The sequence below is a fragment of the Hemiscyllium ocellatum genome, chromosome 21 (genome assembly GCF_020745735.1).
Source record: "Hemiscyllium ocellatum isolate sHemOce1 chromosome 21, sHemOce1.pat.X.cur, whole genome shotgun sequence".
Taxonomy (NCBI): domain Eukaryota; kingdom Metazoa; phylum Chordata; class Chondrichthyes; order Orectolobiformes; family Hemiscylliidae; genus Hemiscyllium; species Hemiscyllium ocellatum.
Window position 1 is genome coordinate 18916913 of NC_083421.1, and position 20781 is coordinate 18937693.

The 20781-nt window shown below is 45.6% G+C and overlaps 1 protein-coding gene across 2 annotated transcripts; it reads left to right on the forward strand.

Annotated features, from left to right (window-relative positions):
• The first annotated feature begins 608 nt into the window (after nt 1-608).
• edf1 (endothelial differentiation-related factor 1) lies at nt 609-15151 on the forward strand. 2 transcript variants are annotated; one of them, XM_060841729.1, is made up of 5 exons: nt 609-717; nt 6084-6135; nt 10969-11129; nt 11443-11536; nt 14711-14856. In XM_060841729.1, the coding sequence occupies exons 1-5, from the start codon at nt 640-642 to the stop codon at nt 14770-14772; spliced, it is 447 nt and encodes a 148-aa protein (XP_060697712.1). In that variant the 5' UTR covers nt 609-639; the 3' UTR covers nt 14773-14856. The 2 variants fall into 2 exon arrangements, with proteins under 2 accessions (XP_060697712.1, XP_060697711.1); XM_060841728.1 differs by lacking the exon at nt 11443-11536 and having other exon boundaries at nt 14711-15151.
• Nucleotides 15152-20781: the final 5630 nt, after the last annotated feature.

Genomic DNA, 20781 nt, shown 5'->3' on the forward strand with positions numbered 1-20781 from the left:
ATCAAGGGTTATGGGGAAAAAAAACACAGAAAAGTAAGGAATGTGAGATCAGCCATGAGTTTAGCAGACTGAGAGGGGATCTGATTGAGACATATAAGATTATTAAAGGATTGGCCACTCTGGAGGCAGGAAATATGTTTCCGCTGATGGGTGAGTGCCGAACCAGAAGATACAGCTTAAAAGTACGGGATAGGCCATTTAGGACAGAGATGAGGAGAAACTTCTTCACTCAGAGAGTGGTGGCTGTGTGGAATGCTCTGCCCCAGAGGGCAGTGGAGGCCCAGTCTCTGGATTCATTTAAGAAAGAGTTGGATAGAGCTCTCAAAGATAGTGGAATCGAGGGTTATGGAGATACGGCAGGAACAGGATACTGATTAAGGATGATCAGCCATGATCATATTGAATGGCGGTGCTGGCTCGAAGGGCAGAATGGCCTACTCCTGCACCTATTGTCTATGATCTTATTGAACGGCTGAGCTGGCTAGAGGGGCTGAATGGCCTAAGGAGTCCCAGTCCAAAACAACTGCTTCCCGGTCTCTGATTGGTTGCACAACCCTTGCGTCTGATTGGCTGATGGCCATTGTTTGAATAAAGTTAGTTGAAGGGTTGTTGTGCGGCTGCGCAGTGAGCGGAGTGAAGATGGCGGAGAGTGACTGGGACACGGTGACGGTGCTGAGGAAGAAGGGGCCGAGTGCGGCGCAGGCCAAGAGCAAACAGGTACTGACCAGGCGGAGCAGCTTTACCCGCGGCCGAGGCCTAGGCTCCGGCACCGAATGTCCGCCTGAACGGGTAGCTCCGGTAGGAGCCGCGGCTGCTCCACCCACCCGGGGGCGCTGAGGTCAGTGTCGGGGCCCCGCCCACCCGGGGGCGCTGAGGTCAGTGTCGGGGCCCCGCCCACCCGGGGGCACTGAGGTCAGTGTCGGGGCCCCGCCCACCCGGGGGCACTGAGGTCAGTGTCGGGGCCCCGCCCACCCGGGGGCACTGAGGTCAGTGTCGGGGCCCCGCCCACCCGGGGGCACTGAGGTCAGTGTCGGGGCCCCGCCCACCCGGGGGCACTGAGGTCAGTGTCGGGGCCCCGCCCACCCGGGGCGCTGGGGGTCAGTGTCGGGGCCCCTCCCTGAGGGCACTGTGGCCAGAGGACGCTGGCCCTCACCCCAGGTGATGGAGGTGCTGCCTCACTGTCAGCTGCTTTCTCCTGAAGTCCCCGTCAGTATTGCCCACTCCAGTCCTTGTGCTCCCTCCCATTCTCAGACACTGATGTGGGACAACACTGAGATTGAATTATCTGGGCCTAAGTGACCCTGAATTTGCAGATGTTTGTGTCTTGTTTATTTATATTGTCATCTCACAGTGACTGTGTTTATGATTCCTGTGCCTGATTCCAGCACAAGACTTGTCAGTTTTCAATTTTTGTGCTGTTTGTTGGTGTGAGCAAATTTATTTCCCCGTCATACAAAGCAAAAAATTCCAGGAGATTTACAGTACAGATGATCTTGTATTTTGTGAAGTCAGGTCAAGGTAGGAGTTTCATGGTGAATGATAGGGCCTTAATGAGATAGTGGAGCAGAGGGACAGATTCACAGTTCTGAAAGTGGAGTCCCAGGTAGACAGGGCAGTGAAGAGGGTTTTTGGCACACTGGCTTTCATCAGTCAGGGCATTGAGTATCAAGCTGAAAATGTGTCGCTGGAAAAGCGCAGCAGGTCAGGCAGCATCCAAGGAACAGGAGAATCGATGTTTCGGGCATAAGCCCTTCTTCAGGAATTCCTACATCTGCAGTCCTCACTTTCTCCTCCAGTGAGTATCAAAGTTCAGAAGTTATGTTGCAGTTGTATAGGACATTGCTGAGGCCGCACTTGGGAGTATTGTGTTCAGTTTTGGTCACCTTGTTAGGGGAAGGATGGTATTAAAGAGTGGAGAAGAAATTTTACAAGGATGTTCCCTGGACTCAATGATCTGCATTATGAAATGTTGGTTGGCAGAATGGTGGCTCAATGGTTAGCATTGCTGCCTCATAGCGCCAGGGACCCGGGTTCGACCCCAGCCTTGGGTGACTGTCTGTGTGGAGTTTGCACATTCTCACCGTGTCTGTTTGGGTTTCCTCCGGGTGATCTGGTTTCCTCCCACATTCCAAAGATGTGCAGATTGGGTGAATTGGTTGTGCTAAATTGTCCATAGTATTCAGGGATGTGTAGGTTATTTACATTAATCAGGGGTAAATGTAGCGTAATAGGGTAGGAGAATGGGTCTATGTGGGAAATGCTTTGGAGGGTCGATGTGGGTTTCTTGGGGCAAAAGGCCTGTTTCCACACTTTTATAGAAATTCTATTCAATTCTAAATTAGGACCTTTTTTTCTTTAGAGTTTAGGATACTGAGGGGTGAACTTATAGAGGTATATAAGATAGGGTGAATGCACGCTGTTTTCCCCGGGGTTGAGCATTTGAGGACGAGGGGGCATTAGTTTAAGTTTAAAGGAGAAAGAATAAAAGGGAACTTAAGGGGCAACATTTTTACACAAAGGGTGGTACGCACATGGAATGAGCTGCCAGAGGAAGTGGTTGAAGCATTTACAACACTTACAACATTTAAAGGCATTTGGACAAATATGTGGATAGGAAGGTTTAGAAGGATATGGGCCAAGTGCAGGGAAATGGGGTTAGTGATGATGGAGATTTTGGTCGGGATGGACCAGGGCGTGTCTATGCTGTAGGACTCGATGACTCTATGATATGCTGTCAAGGCCCAAATTGCTGACTGTTTATGCTTAAACTTGGCGCTTACTTCGCCTCCTTTAGACTGCTGCTCAGAAACTCCATCACTGGCCAAACATTTGGCAGCCTATCCTAATAATTACTACTAAGACAAGAAATGTTATTTGATATTTCTATGAAATGCGTTTGAGAGTGTTAAAGATACTGTATAAGTAATTGTTCACATAAATGGAGAGTAAAGCTTCTTCACATTGTACCCAAAAAACACTCCCAGAAGAGCTATATCATGGTGATAGATACACAGTAAAGCTCTCAACAATGTCCCCATCAAACACTACCAGGGTAGGTTAGATACAGAACAAAGCTCACTCGATGCTATCCCAACAATGTACCTTTGTCCAGTTACTAGATCGTGCATTTATTCCCCTAACTGTTAAAGATGGCGTTATTTGGTCAGTCTGTGCCGAGCAAGTGTTTAATGGATCAAAGAAAATTACAGCACGCCCTTCAGCCCTCCAAGCCTGTGCCGATCCAGATCCTCTATCCAAACCTGTTGCCTATTTCTGAGGATCTGTATCCCTTTGCTCCCTGCCCATTCATGAATCTGTCTAGATACACCTTAAATGATGCTATCATTCCCGTCTCTAGCACCTCTGCTGGCAAAGCATTCCAGGCACCCACCACCCTCTGTGAAGAATTTTCCATGTATATCTCCCTTAAACTTTTCCCCTATCACTTTGAACTCATGACCCCTATTAATTGAGTCCTCCACTCTGGGGGAAAAAAGTTTCTTGCTATCCACCCTGTCTACACTTCTTATGATTTTTGTAGGCCTCAACCTCCTTCTTTCCAATGAAAATAATCCTAATCTACTCAACCTGTCCTCATAGCTAGCACCCTCCATACCAGGCTACATCCTGGTGAACCTCCTCTGCACCCTCTCCAAAGCATCCACATCCTTTTGATAATGTGGTAAGCAGAACGGTACGCAGTATTCCCAATGTGGCCGAACCAAAGTCCTATACAACTATAACAGGACCAGCCAACTCTTGTACTCGGTACCCTGTACGATGAAGGAAAGCATGCTGTATGCCTTGTTGACCACTCTACTGACCTGCGTTGCCACCTTCAGAGAACAATAGACCTGAACACCCAAATCTCTCTGTACATCAATTCTCCCCAGGACTTTTCCACTTACTGTATGGTTCGCTCTTGAATTGGATCTTCCAAAATGCATCACCTTGCATTTGCCCGGATTGAACTCCATCTGCCATTTCTCTGCCCAAATCTCCAATCTATCTATATTACGCTGTATTCTCTGACAGTCCCTTTCACTATCTGAAACCTCACCAATCTTAGTGTTATCTGCAAACTTGCTAATCAGGCCATCTACACCTTCCTCCAGATCATTTCTGTATATCACAAACAACAGTGGTCCCAGCACGGATTCCTGTGGAACACCACTGGTCACAGTTTTCCACTTTGAGAAACTCCCTTCCACTACTACTCTCTGTCTCCTGTTGCCCGACCAGTTCTCGATCTATCAGCTAGTACACCCTGGACCCCATGGAACTTCACTTTCTCCATCAGCCTACCATGGGTAACTTTATCAAATGCCTTCCTAAAGTCCATGTATGTGACATCTACATCGCTTCCCTCATCAATCAGCTTTGTCACTTCTTCAAAGAATTCTATTCGGTTTGTAAGACTTGACCTTCCCTGTACAAAACCATGCTGCCTATCACTGATAAGCCCATTTTCTTCCAAATGTCATAGCGCCAGGGACCCAGACTGAGGGATATCCTATCCCTCAGTATCTTCTCCAGCAGCTTCCCACCATTGACGTCAATTACCTAGATTATCCCTGCTACCCTTCTTAAACAAGGGGACAACAGTAGCAATTCTCCAGTCCACTGGAACTTCACCTGTGTTCAAGGATGCTGCAATATATCTTTATTGTCTCATTTTGTACCTTGGAGAAAGTGAGGACAGCAGATACTGGAGATCAGAGCCGAAAAGTGTGTTGCTGGAAAGGCGCAGCAGGTCAGGCAGCATCCAAGGAGCGGGAGAATCGATGTTTTGGGCTGAAGAAGGGCTTATGCCCGAATCGTCGATTCTCCTGCTCCTTGGATGCTGCCTGACATGCAGTGCTTTTCCAGCAACACATTTTTAGCTCATTTTTTACCTTGGTCACTGTTGAGGAAGGGTTCCTGAAACTTTGGTGATATTTTTTCCTAATGCATAAGCCTGTGCAATCCGATCAGTTCTGCAGTAATGGACGTGAGCCTGCCACTAACCCAGTGTTACACAGAGACAGACCTGTTCCCTCCAATATTGTGCCCCAGTGTTCCACAGAGGAGCTTGTACTCACCAACGCTGCAACTTCTATTGTTTCTGAATTTAAAGAGGGCACAGAAAATATTTATTAGAAGAATCCTCTGGGATGAGGAATTTCTCTAACGTAGATCAATGGGAGAAATTGTGCATTTACCTAGGAGGGAACATTGAGAGGAGATTTGATTGAGATCTTCAAAATTGAGGGGTCTGGACAGAGTGGAATGGGAGAAACTGTTCTCACTGGGGGGAGGACAAGTAGGCTCAGATTTTAGGTGATTTGCAAATGCATTAAAGCTATGAAAATGCATGGAAACCCCTTTTTAGCCAGCTAGTGTCTGTGTTATGGAAGGAACTATTGAAAATGTGATGAATTCAAACACTTGCCGAAACAGTTACAGGAGCAAGGGTAGGCTGTTAGGTTGCTGTTGCAGAGAGCTAGCACTGATTCAAGGGGCTGCTGGCTGCCCTCCTGCTCTGTAACCATTTTGTGTTTCTGACTGAGGGCACGCTCCAGGTCCAATATCTACTTCCAACTTTTGCTTAAAGGCACAGCCGAAATGACTTTATAGATATATACAAGAGGAGCAGGAGCTGAGGTCAGCTGTAGAACAGTTTGGGGAAGGTGGTGGGGTGAGGCAGCTGTGTTATTCTGTCATGTCACTTGATGAGCACAGCCATCTGCCCAACCATAAAATGGAAGGAGAGACGATTATGGCAACACCGTCTGATCTGGAGAAAACAAATGATGCAAAAGGAAGGGTTTCCAATTTGAGAACAAGTTCAACAAGGAGTGGGTTGGTGGATGAGAATTTTTTATGATTTAAGAAGTTAAGAATATTCAATGGTATGCTGAGTGAGATTGTGAGAAGGAGCACTGTCAGAGACACAGGAATTGTCTCTAAGATTCACTGATTCCATGACATTGAATGTAAACCCATGGTAGAGGTACGTTAATTTCAGTGATAGTTAGTAACCTGAGGATTTCACGTTGTTTTTCTTCCAGCTGTTGATCTTTCCTTTCCCCTCTTGTTCCTAGGCAGTCACGTTGGCCCAACGCAGAGGAGACGATGTAGAGACTACAAAGAAGTGTAAGCATCTTCTTATTACTGTAGCTGATGATCCTTCAAGGAAACTCGATGCACAGTTGAGAGGTGATAGCTACCCTTTTTCTTTCTCTCTGAGCTGCTCCATCAAGGTTACTGTTCCTTGTCTATGATCCTAGACTCTGGAATGTCAGCCAGCTGTTGGCCAGGATGGAATTTCAGGCCAACGCTCCAGTACTCCTTGTGGTGGGCTATTGGGCACTTGCCTGTGGGTGAGACATTAAACTGTAGAGGCTATAGCTCCCATCGATTAAGCCCAATCAGTATGTGGCAGGAAGGGACATGTGTGTACAAATGAAGAGCATCAGCAGAAATGATTGGAGATTACAGAAATACTATTGGATGGAACTAATGGCTTTGCTATCATTGAGGGCTGCCTTCCCTCATCTCTCCCAGTTATGATTATTACTCCCCTCACTGCATCACCTATTTTTGAGGCGATATGGAGTGTACAGCCATTATTGGGTACGTGTGCTGCACTCCTGGTGTGAGTGCCATAGGGTGCAAAACACAGTTGAAATTTCCCATGATTTATTATTCTAACGCTAAATAACTTTCAAGAAGAGGTGTTGAAAAGAGGTTTCGGCATGTCCTTTCTACCCACACAATAAGGAACTCAGTAATAAAGAGTTAAAGTGCAGTGAGATCTCTGAAAGGAAAGTGACTGGAAAATGAAACCATTGGAAAAGTAAGCAGAAGGGAGCAGTTCGGCAATAGCAATCACCAGATTTAAAATGTCTTAGTTTTGAAAAACGTAAGTTAGATAAAGACCAAAGTAATAATATATCAGACTTTTAAAAAAAGCTACTTATGAGGCTAGGACTAGGAGACATAAACTGGAGGAAAAAATCTCAAATTAAAAACCATTGAGAAATAGTTTGAGACAAATATCCCTGTTTTTAAAGAAAAAGTGCCCACTAACCAATGGCTGAACAAGTTGAACTGAAGGAAAAGGTCACAACTAAGTAAACAGTCAGTAAATGAGAGTGGCAAAAGGAAATTTAAAGGCATTAGTTTCAAGTCAGAAAAGCTCTGCATCCTGTTAAGGGTCTTAATACATACATTCAGTATTCACTACTGAGGGAGAAGGACCTTGTTGTTTGGGAGGACAGCGTGAAACAGGCTGATATGCTTGAACAGGTTGATGTTGAGAAGGAAGTTGTGTTGAAAATTTTGAAACTTATGAAAAATAAGTTCCCTGGGCAAGACAGGGTATACCCTAGGTTACTCCAGGAAGTGAGGGGAGAGATTGCTGCACCTTTGGCAATGATCTTTGCATCCTCTGTGTCCACTGGAGTAGTGCCAGATGACTGGAGGGTAGCAAATGTTATTCCTTTGTTCATGAAAGGGAATAGGGATAATCCTGGGTATTAAAGACGAGTCGCTCTTATGTCTGAGGTGGGCAAATTATTGGAGAGGGTTCTGAGCAACAGGATTTATGATTAATTGGAAAAGCATTGTTTGATTAGAGATAGTCAGCATGGCTTTGTGAGGGTCAGGTCATGCCTCAAACCTTATTGAATTCTTTTGAGAATGTGACAAAACACATTGAAGGATGAGCAGTGGTTGTGGTGTATATGGATGTTAGCAAGGCGTTTGATAAGGTTCCTCATGGTAGGCTCTTTCATTCAGAAAGTAAGGAGGCATGGGATATGGGGAAATGTGGCATTCTGGATACAGCATTGGCTGGCCCATAGAGACAGAGGGTGGTGGTAGATGGAAAGTATTCAGCCTAGAGCTCGGTGACCAGTGGTGTTCCGCAGGGATGTGTTCTGGGACCTCTGCTCTTTGTAATTTTTATAAATGACTTGGATTGAGGAAGTGGAAGGGTGGTTTAGTAAGTATGCTGATGACTCGAAGGCTGGTGGAGTTGTGGATAGTGTGGAGGGCTGTTGTAGGTTGCAGTGGGACATTGACTGCATTGGATGCAGAGCTGGGCTGGTAAGTGGCAGATGGAGTTCAACCTGGAAAAGTGTGAAGTGATTCAATTTTGAAGGTCGAATTTGAATGCAAATACACTTTAAAGGCAGGATTCATGGCAGTGCAGAGGAACAGAGGGATCTTGGGGTCCATGTCCATAGATCCCTCAAAGTTGATAGATTTGTTAAAGAGGTTTATGGTGTGTTGGCTTTCATTAGCAGGGAGATTGAGTTTTAGAGCTGCAAGATTATGCTGTAACTCTATAGTGTCCTGGTTAGACCACTCTTGGAATATTGTGTTCAGTTCTGGTTGCCTCATTATAGGAAGGATATGGAAGCTTAGAGAGGATGCAGGGGAGATTTACCAGGATGCTGCTTGGAGTGGAGGGCATGTCTTATGGAGAAAGGTTAGGGAGCAAAGGCATTTGAGTGAAGAAGGGTGGGAGGTGCTTTGATAGAGGTATAGAAGATAATGGGAGGAATAGATAGAGGGAATAGTCAGAAACCTTTTCCCAAGGCAGACTTGGCTGTCACGAGGGGGTGTAATTTTAAGGTGATTGGAGGAGGGTTTAGGGGAGATGTCAGAGGTTAGTTCTTTCCACAGTTGTGGGTGTGTGGAATCCACTGCAAGCGGTGCTAGTGGTGATGGAGTCAGACACATTAGGGACACTTAAGCGACTATTGACTAGGCACATGGATGATAGTACAATGAAGGATATGTAGATTAGTTTGATCCTAGAGCAGAATAAAAGGTCAGCACAAGGGCCAGTATGTGCTGTACTGTTCTAACAAAGAATAGAAATTCAAAGTTTGTGAGAAGATTTGTAGCTCGTTGTTGTGGTTGTGTTCGCTGAGCTGAGAATTTGTGTTGCAGACGTTTTGTCCCCTGTCTAGGTGACATCCTCAGTGCTTGGGAGCCTCCTGTGAAGCGCTTCTGTGATGTTTCCTCCGGCATTTATAGTGGTTTGTCTCTGCCGCTTCCGGTTGTCAGTTCCAGCTGTCCGCTGCAGTGGCCGGTATATTGGGTCCAGGTCGATGTGCTTATTGATTGAATCTGTGGATGAGTGCCATGCCTCTAGGTATTCCCTGGCTGTTCTCTGTTTGGCTTGCCCTATCATAGTAGTGTTGTCCCAGTCGAATTCATGTTGCTTGTCACCTGCGTGTGTGGCTACTAAGGATAGCTGGTCGTGTCGTTTCGTGGCTAGTTGGTGTTCATGGATGCGGATCGTTAGCTGTCTTCCTGTTTGTCCTATGTAGTGTTTTGTGCAGTACCTTGACATTTGAAAGTGTGGACGTAGAACAGATAGTTACTATTTTTACAGCATTTTTCTTGAACCACAGAATATTTAACTTCACACTTTCTGAAATATATCATGAATCTCCATTACTTAGTCCAGATCCAACTTAACAGCAATCTTTTGGAAGTCCATTTCCATGACAAAAGTTAAAAGCATTTATATTACCACTTTCATAATCACTGGACATCAAAAGGGCTTTACAATCAATTTGGAGATAGTGAGGACTGCAGGTGCTGGTCAGCAGCATCAGTGGAGCAGGAGGCTTGACATTTCGGGCATGACCCTTCATCAGAAATGAGGGGGAGGGGGACTGAGAAAGAAATAGAGGGAGGGGCTGGGGGGAAAGGTAGGTAGGATGGCGGTAGGTGCAGGTAGGAGGTGATTGTGATTGGTCAGTGGGATGGGTGGAGTGGATGGGTGGGAAGGAAGATTAGGTCAGGTTAAGGGGTCAGGGCAGAGAAGGAGGGCTGGACCTGCGATGGTGTAGGAACTTGGGGAGATTTTGAAGTTGGTGAATTCAGACTGGTGCCTGGAGAAGTGGGGAAGGGGAGGAATCAGTCAGGCAGGAGTACATAGGGAATTCATGAGGAGAGATACAAAGCAATAGCACAGATTGGAGTGTCTGACATAGTGGGAGAGTAGAGATGAATGTAAGTAACTCCGACCGGTAAAAGGTGGGAAGTGATATCCTGAGGTGATTGGTCTTTCTACGGCTGGTGTCAGGGAGGACACTGCTCTCTGAAATGAGTTGGAAATTCCAAGTACGACATCAAATTATGAGCCCAAATTGGAGGAATAATTAATAATGAGCAAGAGTGCAACAAGTAATTAGCTTGAGGGTGGGTGTCTAATTGTCAAATCACCTATAATATGGATGAGTGTAAGATGCTGCATTAAGATAGGAAGAACAAAGAGGCTACATTCTGTTTGGGAAGGATTAACTGGGGTAGAGGTGTAAATGGACCTCAGTGTACCTAAGTGCACCCATGTTAAACTTCTGTAGATCTTGTGGAGACCAGACTTGCTGCTGTAATATTTCACAAATGCTAATGTAGAAGGGTGATGCTCATAACCTCTCAAATTTGCTCTTGAATAACTCTTCACATGTGGTTGCGGTATTCCCTGGAAAGAGAGAAGCTATGCTGCCCTCATCCCATGAGTGAGTACAAACAAAAGTACAACTTGTTTTTAGATATTTAACAATTGAAAGATTTGGAGAAGATGAAGCAAGGTTGATTCCACCCGAGAGGAAATCCAGACCAAAGGCTTGTGAGCACAGAGCAGTCCCTCCTGAATGCTGTACTCTGAAAGGATCAGTGTTAGCAAATACTTCCTTACTGTAGAGACTGGTTGATGTAAATAGTTGAGTTTGTCTGCCCAGAATATGTTTGATGGGCCAATATAGTGTAGAGGAAGCTTTACTTTAAGTAGTTAAAGCACAGTATCCCTACCTGCGGAGTGCCTGCTGGATTTCCAGCAGTAACCTTCTCTGCGTTCTCTAACCCTCCTGCTTGAACATTGCTTAGTAAAGTCCTGCTCAGAATTGAACAAGCACTAACTATCAGGGTGAGGGATGACTTTGCACTTTTGTTTGTGCTTAGGGTCTGCAGGACAAAATAAGCAACACAGCATCACTAAGAACACCGCGAAGCTGGACCGGGAAACTGAGGAACTGCACCATGAGCGGGTCTCCCTTACAGTCGGCAAGTTGATCCAGCAGGGCCGACAGAACCTGGGGATGAACCAGAAGGATCTGGCCACGGTGAGTGCCCAGGCGTTCCTACAGGCGTTCCTACAGGCGTTCCTTTTGTATGGTGCTGTTGGTGCAGAGGGGTTTGTAGGGGGAGGGGAGAGCTGGTCACATTGTGTTCCACAACAGGGCTGTCAGGGTAACATCTGGCTATGAGAGGTGCAGGTTTCCGAGTGTGGAGATTGGAATCTGCACAGTCCACTTTGGGCTTGTGGAAAGGGGGATAGAAGCTGTAATTTCAATACAGGAGAACTCTTTTTTTTTGTTCCGAATGCAGAGCTCTGTCTAGCCTTAACTTGCTGCTTTCCTTTCTCCCACTCTCCAGAGAATCAGTGAGAAACCCCAGGTCATTGCTGATTATGAGTGTGGGAAAGCCATTCCTAACAACCAGGTCCTTGGCAAGATTGAAAGAGTACTCGGTGAGTTAATGTCTCTACAGAATCCCTTCCGTGCTGAAAGTGGCCATTCAGCCCATCAAGTCTGCACCAACCCCCTACCTCCACCCAAAAGAACATCTCACCCAGACTCAAAACCTCCATCCCCCAAACCTTATCCCTGTGACCCTGCATTTCCCATGGCTAACCCACCTATCCTGCACAACCCTGGACACTACAGGGCAATTTAGCCTGGCCAATCCACCCAGCCTGCACGGCTTTGGGCTGTGAGGGGAAATCGGAGCACCCGGAGGAAACCCACACAGACAGCGGGAAGAAGGTGCAAACTCCACACAGACAGTCACCTGAGGTTTGAATCCTACCTGGATTCTTGGTGCTGTGAGGCAGCAGTGCTAACCACTGAGCCACTGTGCCATAATGTTTACCTGTACAAGAGTGAGGACAGAGTATTGCTGAGTGAAACTCATCTTTCAGGACTATGTTGATCCTGAAATATTGAACACAGTTCTGCATTCTTTGAGCCAGATCTCCATTATTGCAATAGCATTGTATTTCGAGATGAGAATCTGTGCCTGGTACTCTCAAATCTTATTTACTCACTCTGCACAAATAGTATTTCTCTGCCTTCCTTTCTCCCCCTCTAACAACTCTGTTCACACCCTTAGGAGTTGTATTTGCTGCCAGGATGTGCCTCCACCCTCCTATTTGTACTTTCATTAAGATGATTGATGTAGCTGGCTATCCCTTTATCATAATATTGTTTGATTGTATCCATAAAATCTTCATGGTCTGCTCAGCCCTGATTAGAACCCCTTGTTTGGATAGTTTTATCTTGAGTTTGTGAGCACCCCACCTTTTATTGTCTTGAAGCTCAATGATTACCATGTCATACTTGCCACATTATATCTGCAGCTCATTCTGTTGCTCCTGATCCTGTCCTTAAACAAAGCACGTTTACTGGGCCTGACATTCTGGTCGAATGTTTTACCTGCACTTCTTAATTCTATCTCCCTCTCGGTTTATGCATCTTATAATTTTTACTTCTTAGAATCATTAGAGATGTACAGCATGGAAACAGGCCCTTCTGTCCAACTCGTCCACACCAATCAGATAATCTAACTTAATCTAGTCCCACGTGCCAGCACTTGGCCCATATCCCTCCAAACCCTTCCTATTCATATACCCATCCAGATGCCTCTTAAATGTTGCAATTGTACCAGCCTCCACCACTTCCTCTGGCAGCTCATTCCATACACGTACCACCTTCTGTATGAAAAAATTGCCCCTTAGGTCTCTTTTAAATTATTCCCCTGTCACCCTAAACCTATGCCCTCTGGTTCTGGACTCCCCGACCCCAAAGAAAAGACTTTGTCTATTTATCCTATCCATGCCCCTCATAATTTTATAAACCTCTATAAGGTCACCCCTCAGCCTCCGACGCTCCAGGGAAAACAGCCCCAGCCTGTTCAGCCTCTCCCTGTAGCTCAGATCCTCCAACCCTGGCGACATCCTTGTAAATCTTTTCTGAACCCTTTCATGTTTCACAGCATCCATTACCTGCAGCATAATGTCTGGCTGTTCCTCTATGATGTATTTGTTGTTTGTTTGTAAATGATTACCTGTTCCACCTGAGGCCTGCCACACCCCACATCTTGGAGTTCAATGTTCTTGTTTATCATCATATTGATCCTTTTCATTATTCCAGCCTGGTTCAGTTGGAGCCCTGTACCTGTTGTGCCAGGAAGCGTACCTGTGCTCCCACATCACTCATTTAATCATGTTCCCTTCATCCAGTTGGCACAAGGCTATATCTCTGAGGGTTAACTTTGCTCCTTAATTCAGGTACATTCTAAATGGAACCACTTGTCTGCTCTTCCTTATGTTGTTTCCAATATGGACCACACAGTGATTGACAGAATCCTCCCATTCCAAACTTGAAATGTCCCTCCACTTGGCAACTTAGCACGAGATTCTGGAGCTCGCTCCCTGGTTGCTCCCTCAGCCTCCTGCTCCAAAGATTCCTATATAAATAGTCTGGTTGTCTTTCCAACATCCTCTAGCTCTATTATCTCAAGTAGCACGATTATTGTACATGTTGGATCAGATTAATTTCAATAGATCTGTATTTTGCCTGAAAGACCACCAGCTCTCTTCTGAATTTGCCTCTCTTGACACGATTTGACGAAAAACTGTTCAGACGTTGTTCTCCTCCTGAGTAGATTAGCTCCCGAACAGTATGGAAACAGGCCCTTCGGCCCAACAAGTCCATACCAACCCTCCGAAGAGTAACCCATCCACACCCATTCCCCTACCTTACCCTACATCTATCCCTGAGTAATGCACCTAACACTATCTGGGCAATTTAACATGGCCAGTTCACCTGATCTGCACATATTTGTGATTGTGGGAGGAATCCGGATGATGATGAGCAGGTATTGGGGATCAGGGGTTGGAGCTGCCAGCCAGAGTTCCCTGCCACGCACCTAAGTATTTAAATAGCTGATCCAGTTCAGTTTCTGGGGAGTGCTGGTGGTTTGTGGTTCAACAATGCTGAGTGTTTGAATGACTCACGCAAGTTATCATGTCGAAAAGTTAAACAAAACCATAAAGGATTCTACACAATGAAGCCCCAAACAGATGTGTGTGTGGTTTGCAGAATGAGAGTGTTCATGGACTGGCTCAGCTACTGAACTGATAACACTCCAATTAGGGCGCCAGGGACCTGGGTTCAATTCCCACCTTGGGTGACTGTCTGTGTGGAGTTTGCACATTCTCCCCGTGTCTGCGTGGGTTTCTTCCCACAGTCCAAAGGTGTGCGGGTTAGCTGAATTGGCCATGTTAAATTGCCCATAGTGTCAGGGGTGAATGTAGGGGAATGGATCCAGGTGGGTTGCTCTTCAAAGGGTCAGTGTAGACTTGTAGGGCCGAAGGGCCTGTTTCCACACTGTAGAGAATCTAATCTAATCTTTAAAGAAAAAGTGTGTGGTGTGGTGTGGTGATTTGTGATTCAACAATACGGAGTGTTTGCGTGACTCATGCGGGGGAATAAAAGGCATTTCACCACCAGTTTCAAGGGCCAGTGAAGGCCCCATGCTGTGTTATGAGGTACCTACCCCACTAGCCTGCCTTTTAAAAACTTGCACGTGTCAGATGGAATTACTTGGTATGAAGCAGCTTTATTTTGTTTTTGTTTGAAAGGTCTCAAGCTGCGAGGGAAGGATATCGGACAACCCCTGGAGAAGGGCCCCAAGAAAAAATGAGGACAAAGCCTCGAAATCAGTTCTGCCTTTGAACTGGTCTCCCCTGGCTTCCTTCCCCACTCAGAATGACGTATTGCCACCTTCAATACGGAAAGGATTGTGACCTGCCCCCAGCTGAGGAACTCGAATTGATTCGCTGCCGGCATTCTATTTCGCCCAAAGAAAAGCTTAGTTTCTGAAATTCTGTCTGATTCCCAGGCATGGTTTTGAATGCGATTAATCTCTAACCAGGGACTGAAGTGTGAAAACTTTATTTGTGTTAATTCCCCCTTCCACAAGTACACCTCTGACTGGGTGCATATATTATTTTCTTTCACTTCTCTCTGTTCTTTCCTTTCTCCCTGTAAGTTCTTGTAGAAATAAAGTTTAAACCTTTGGACTTGGTGTCTGATGGTTTGGTGTGTGTGAAATGAGGGAAATAGTGTGGCATTGTTTCCTGTGTCAGCTCCGTCCCAGGATCCAAGTGGAAATCAGGCTGCCTGTTTTTCTCCGCATGCACGAGCCTTTCCTGACATTGGGTCGTGGCGTGTGTGGTGAAGTTTGTCGTTTTCTCCCCTTCTCTGCTCTGCCCTGCCCTGTGGAGCAGACTGCAGAAGGTCCCACCAAGGCAAGGGCAAATTGCCCTGAGACTCTTCCAATGGAGAAACACAGCCTGCTGCTGATGCAGACAGTCCAGTGGGATGTTCACATTGGGCTGTATCGCTTTGGAAATTTTACCTCAGTGTGAGGCGATGGTTTAACCAAACATCGGACGATCCCGATTGCATGAAGATTGGTGGGCCTCACTTGTAAACCATGTAACTTGTTGATCAATGCTGTTGCATCGTTTCATGTTTTGGAAGGGCAGAGGACCTCAGATAAGAAATGAAGATCGATTGGGGTAAGGATATACTAAGCTGAGGAATGACTCTGACAGGAGTCCCAAGCAAGGACAGAGGGAGAAGGAACGGTGGCTCAGTGGTCAGCACTGCTGCCTCACAGTGCCAGGTACCCCAGTTTAGTTCCAGCCTCGGGCAGCTATCTGTGTAGAGTTTGTACGTTCTCCTCACGTCTGTGTGGGTTTCCTCCAGATGCTCCATTTTCCTCCCACAGATCAAAGATGTGCAGGTTAGGGTGGATTGGCCACGAGATGTGTAGGTTTGGTGCATTTAGTCAGGAGTAAATGTAGAATAATAGGGTAGGGGGAATAGGGCTGGGGTGGGTTACTCTTCAAGAGGGTCAGTGTGGCCTTGTTGGGCTGAATGGCCGGTTTCCCACACTGTAGGGATTCTGTGAAAATCCCATTAACACACAAAGCAAGTGATTATGTTGGGAAGGAAGGGGTGCCTCCGTGTGGCAGTAACTGGTCACCTGCCTCTCTGAGGAACATCCCCAGCAAGTGTGTTCATGATGAAGTACTGAGAGAAACTCTGTTTCACTTCTGGGTCAATAATATTGCAGGATTTAATATCATAGAATCCCTACAGTGTGGAAACAGGCCACTTGGCCCAACAAATCTACACTGACCCTCCAGAGAGTAACCCATTCCCCTACTACTTTATATTTACCTCTGACTAATGCACCTTATCTACACATTGTGCAATTTAGCTTGGCCAATTCACCTAACACGCATCTTTTGGATTGTGGGAGGAAGCTGGGGCATCCACAGTTGCCTGAGGCTGGAATCGAACCCAGGTCCCTGGTGCTGTGAGGCAGTAATGCTGACCACTGAGCCACCGTGTCACCCAATATAGTGAGGCAGGTTAGAAAAAGCTAATGATTCTGAAAGGGTCTACACAGGTAATTTTCCTCTGAGCTAGGGAAGCGAGGATGTTGTTGGGGATGCAGTCTCCCGATAAGGATGGGCTGTCAGAGATGAGGAGTTCCTTCACTCAGAGGGTGGGGAATCTTTGGAATTCTTCCCACCAGAGGATTGCAGATGCTCCAGTATGGAATAGATTTAAGACTGCAGTGGATTTTCCCAGGGACTGCAGGGCTATTGGGAGTGGACCGGGAAGTTGAAGCCCAAGCTCAGCTGTATTGAATGGTGGTGCAGGTTCCCTGGTAGAATGGTGTACTCCAACTCCTCTGTTTCTTATGGGATTGAGGTAATTATTTGCGATAAAATGGCAAGAGGATAAATAACATCACCAACGTGAAACTAGAAATACATCATGTGGTGGGTGTTCCCTAGGGAATACTTCAGCCAAATGTTTTGGAGACCAACTAGAGGACCAGGGAGGTGAATATGAAAGTAAAAACAAACTAGTCAATCATGGGAGATTTCAGCTCGCCCCAAATAAGCTGGGAAGCTTCACGCAACATTGCCCTTTGATGAGAAGAGCCCTGCTTGTCACTGGCCGCTCGTGGGTTCCCTTTCTTCCTAGTGGTAGAAAAATAAACAAAGACTTGTACACCCGTTGTCTTTCACTGTGTCTAGCACCTGCATATGCAAACAACCTGGGTACTGGGGAAAACATAAGCACTACCGCAGTTAGGCGGTAGTGTGGGGGAGGGGAAAAAAGATAACCAGGAGATTTAGAATTGCCTCAGTATAGGGGGCTGGCTGGACCATAGTCAGTGTGTTCCTGCTGCTACTACTGTCAAAAAATATAAACAGGAGATTTCAAATCCCCTCTGGTTACGTATTTGGAAGTCTGTCTTATTTATTTCTCCAGATTTCTGAAGTTTTTTGAGTAAGGCTGTGATTCGGTTCTCTTGTTGTGGGGTCGGGTCTATCGCCACCTGTTGGTAAGTGTTGGTATCTGCAAGTAGTGCATTCGCTTTTTCAATGTAGTCTCTGGTTTAAAATGACTGTCAAGTGTCTTTGATCTGCAGGTAGGATAACAATGTTTTTAAAATTTTTTTTAGTCTTTCTAGTGCTTTCCTTTCTTGTGTATTGAGTGTGTTTTCTTCTGTTTTTCTGCTTAATGTTGGGGCGACTACCTGTCTTGAGTTTGCTAGTTTCAGTTTGCTGCCACGAATTCCTGAAGACCATCAAGAAGAAGAGATGAAATAATGGTCACCTTTGTGACAGCCCTTATCACATCAATCAGCATTAACCTGGCCAAGGAAACACTGACGACACTAATATACACCAAACACCACCAACTTCATCAGCAAGGACAGTATCGTCAAGCTGGTGGTCCTATGTCTTACCACCCACTTCACCTTCAACAACAAAACCTACAGACAAATCAATGGAACGCCCATGGGATCTCCGATATCAGGGTTCTTAGCAGAGGCAGTAATGCAGAGACTCGAACAACTAGCTCTGCCAACCATCCAACCCAAGCTTTGGGTCTGCTACATGGATGACACCTTTGTCATCACTAAATGAAACAAATTAGAGAAAACTTTCAAGACCATCAATAATACCCTCACTGGCATAAAATTCACTAAAGAGGGAGAAAACAACAACAACAACAACAAACTAGATGTCACAGTAGAGCGAACAGCCAATGGGGAACTTCAAACCAGCGTCTACAGGAAAACAAGACATACAGACCAAATACTGAACTACAGAAGCAATCATCCCAACACACACAAAGCTGCATCAGAACATTATTCCAATGAGCCACCGCACACTGCAGCGCAGAGGAACTACTCAGAACACAGCATCTGTACAGTGTATTCAAAACAAACGGGTATCTAATGAACACAGTCTGCTGATTTCTCAGCAACAAACCCAACAAGCAGACAAAACACATCCAGAAACCTGAGCCACCCTCCCCTACATCAAAGACATCTCGGAAATGGCTGCCAGACTACTCAGACCTCTCAGCGTCATGGTAGCCCACAAACCCACCAACACACTAAAACAGCAGCTAATGAACTTGAAAGACCCTATACAGACAACAAGCAAACCTAATGTCATTTACATAATACTGTACAAGGACTGTAACAAACACTACATTGGACAAAGGAGAAAAGTAGCCACCAGGATACATTAACATCAACTAGCCCCAAAACAACATGACTCTCTCTCTCTAAAACATCCTTACACACAGATAAGGAAGGGCATCACTTCGACTGGGACAACACATCCATCCTAGGACAAGCCAAACAGAGACCTGCACAAGAATTCCTAGAAACATGGCATTCCAACTGGAACTCTATGAACAAACACATTGACTTGGATCTGACTTACCACCCCCTGGAGAAAAAGAACAAGAAATGACATCACCAATTTAAAGAAAACCAAACATATAAACAGAAAGCAGGAATCATCAGCAGTGCTTCATCCAGAGGCTCACTGAAGATGTTACCTAGTATGGTGACGAAACGTCTGAAAATGAATCTTCCAGCTCAGCGAGCAAACCTAGATCCAGAACCTCAACCATAGCTTCAAATCTTCTCAAAACGTGCTAATAGGTGTCTTTTCCCTAGGCTGAAGGATTTCAAGACTGGCGGGCATATTTTTATGGTGATGTGGGAGATTTTTAAAAATGGACATGGGCAAATTTTATACACAGAAGGTTGTTCATGGGTGGAATGAACTTCCTGAGGAAGTGGTGGATGTGACTGCGGTTGCACCATTGAGCTAAGTACATGAGTAGGAAAGTTTTGGAGGGATATGGACCAGGAGCAGGCAGGTGGGATTAGTTTAGTTTGGGAATGTGGTTGGTGTGGACACATTGGGCAGAAGACTCTGTTTCCATGCTGTATGACCCTGAAGTCCACTTGGCTGAGCTCATTACAATCTGGGGCCAAGAATTCCAAAGATTCTCCACCTGTTAATCTACCTTGCATTATTCCAGACCCTGCAGTGAACATTAATAAGGAAACTGCCTCCCCTCCGACAGACTATATCGGGGTGATCTCGCAGTCAGAAACCTAGTATAACGTTCTGGGGACCTGAGTTCAAAACCCTCCATGGCTAATAGAAAGCTTGAAGTCAATTAAAGCTGGAAATAAAGGTCCACCTATTTGTAACCATTGTTGTAAAACCCATCCAGCTTAACTAATGTCCTTTTGGACTCTCCTTCAATAGGAGCGGGGAGGACTGTCGTGTATCACAAAACTATCATTTTATAGAAGGCCGAGTGACTGAGAGGCTGCACACTCAGCTCCCAGTGATGCTGGTCAGTGAGCAAATAGCTTCAATACCAGGTAGAGCCAGCAGAATAGTTTCTGTTCAGGGGTCGTGGGGTTAGAATGGGGAGTCATGATAGAAAGGAGTCTGAGGGGTGGCTGAGAGGATTATAGGGGAATGGAGGTGAGAACCCATGGAGAGGGAAACAAAGTGGCCTGGTCATAGGCAAGAGTGTGGTGCTGGAAAAGCACAGCATCTGAAGAGCAAGAGAATCGAACGTTTCGGGCATAAGCCTTTCATCAGCAATTGGAGACAAGGTCTGTTGTGGAAGTGAGCCATGTAGATAGACTGGAGAGTAAAAAGTCCAGTGAAAATAGATTCCTCAGAACAAAACAAGAGCAGTTTAGACCATAATGATTCACAATGGATGGTTAGGGAGTCAAGGCAAGTGGGTAGAGTGAAGGTGTAGATCTGCTATGACTTTATTAAACAGTTGAACACACTTGGGCTAAATCAACTAACACAAACAGAAAAGTAAAATTGAAACTGAAGATAGCAGCATATCATAAGTACATCAACGATAAGGAGAGAATGCCAACAGTGACCAAAGTGATTTGGAAACGAACTGAAAATGCGAATGAGAACCATAAAAGTAAATCATTGAAAGTAAAGAGAAATAAAACTATTCTGAAAAAAGACATGTAGTTGAAGCTGATAATATTGTTTAAGCTCAGCCCTGAAACTTTCTAAGGCACCTCTGAAAGAATGTGCAGATGCTGAATGAGCAGAGTGGGCTTACACCTCATTTGTTCACTGAGCACTCACTTTACATACCCAGATTTTTGAGTAAGATCCTTACTTTGAATTCTATGACAGATGTTGGAAGAGTCTATGCTACAATGCGCATAATCAAGGAAACACACAATGATTTGAAAGGATTAGCTGGTGTCCCAGGCTCCACTTGGGCCACTGCTTCACCAGAAACAAAATCAAAA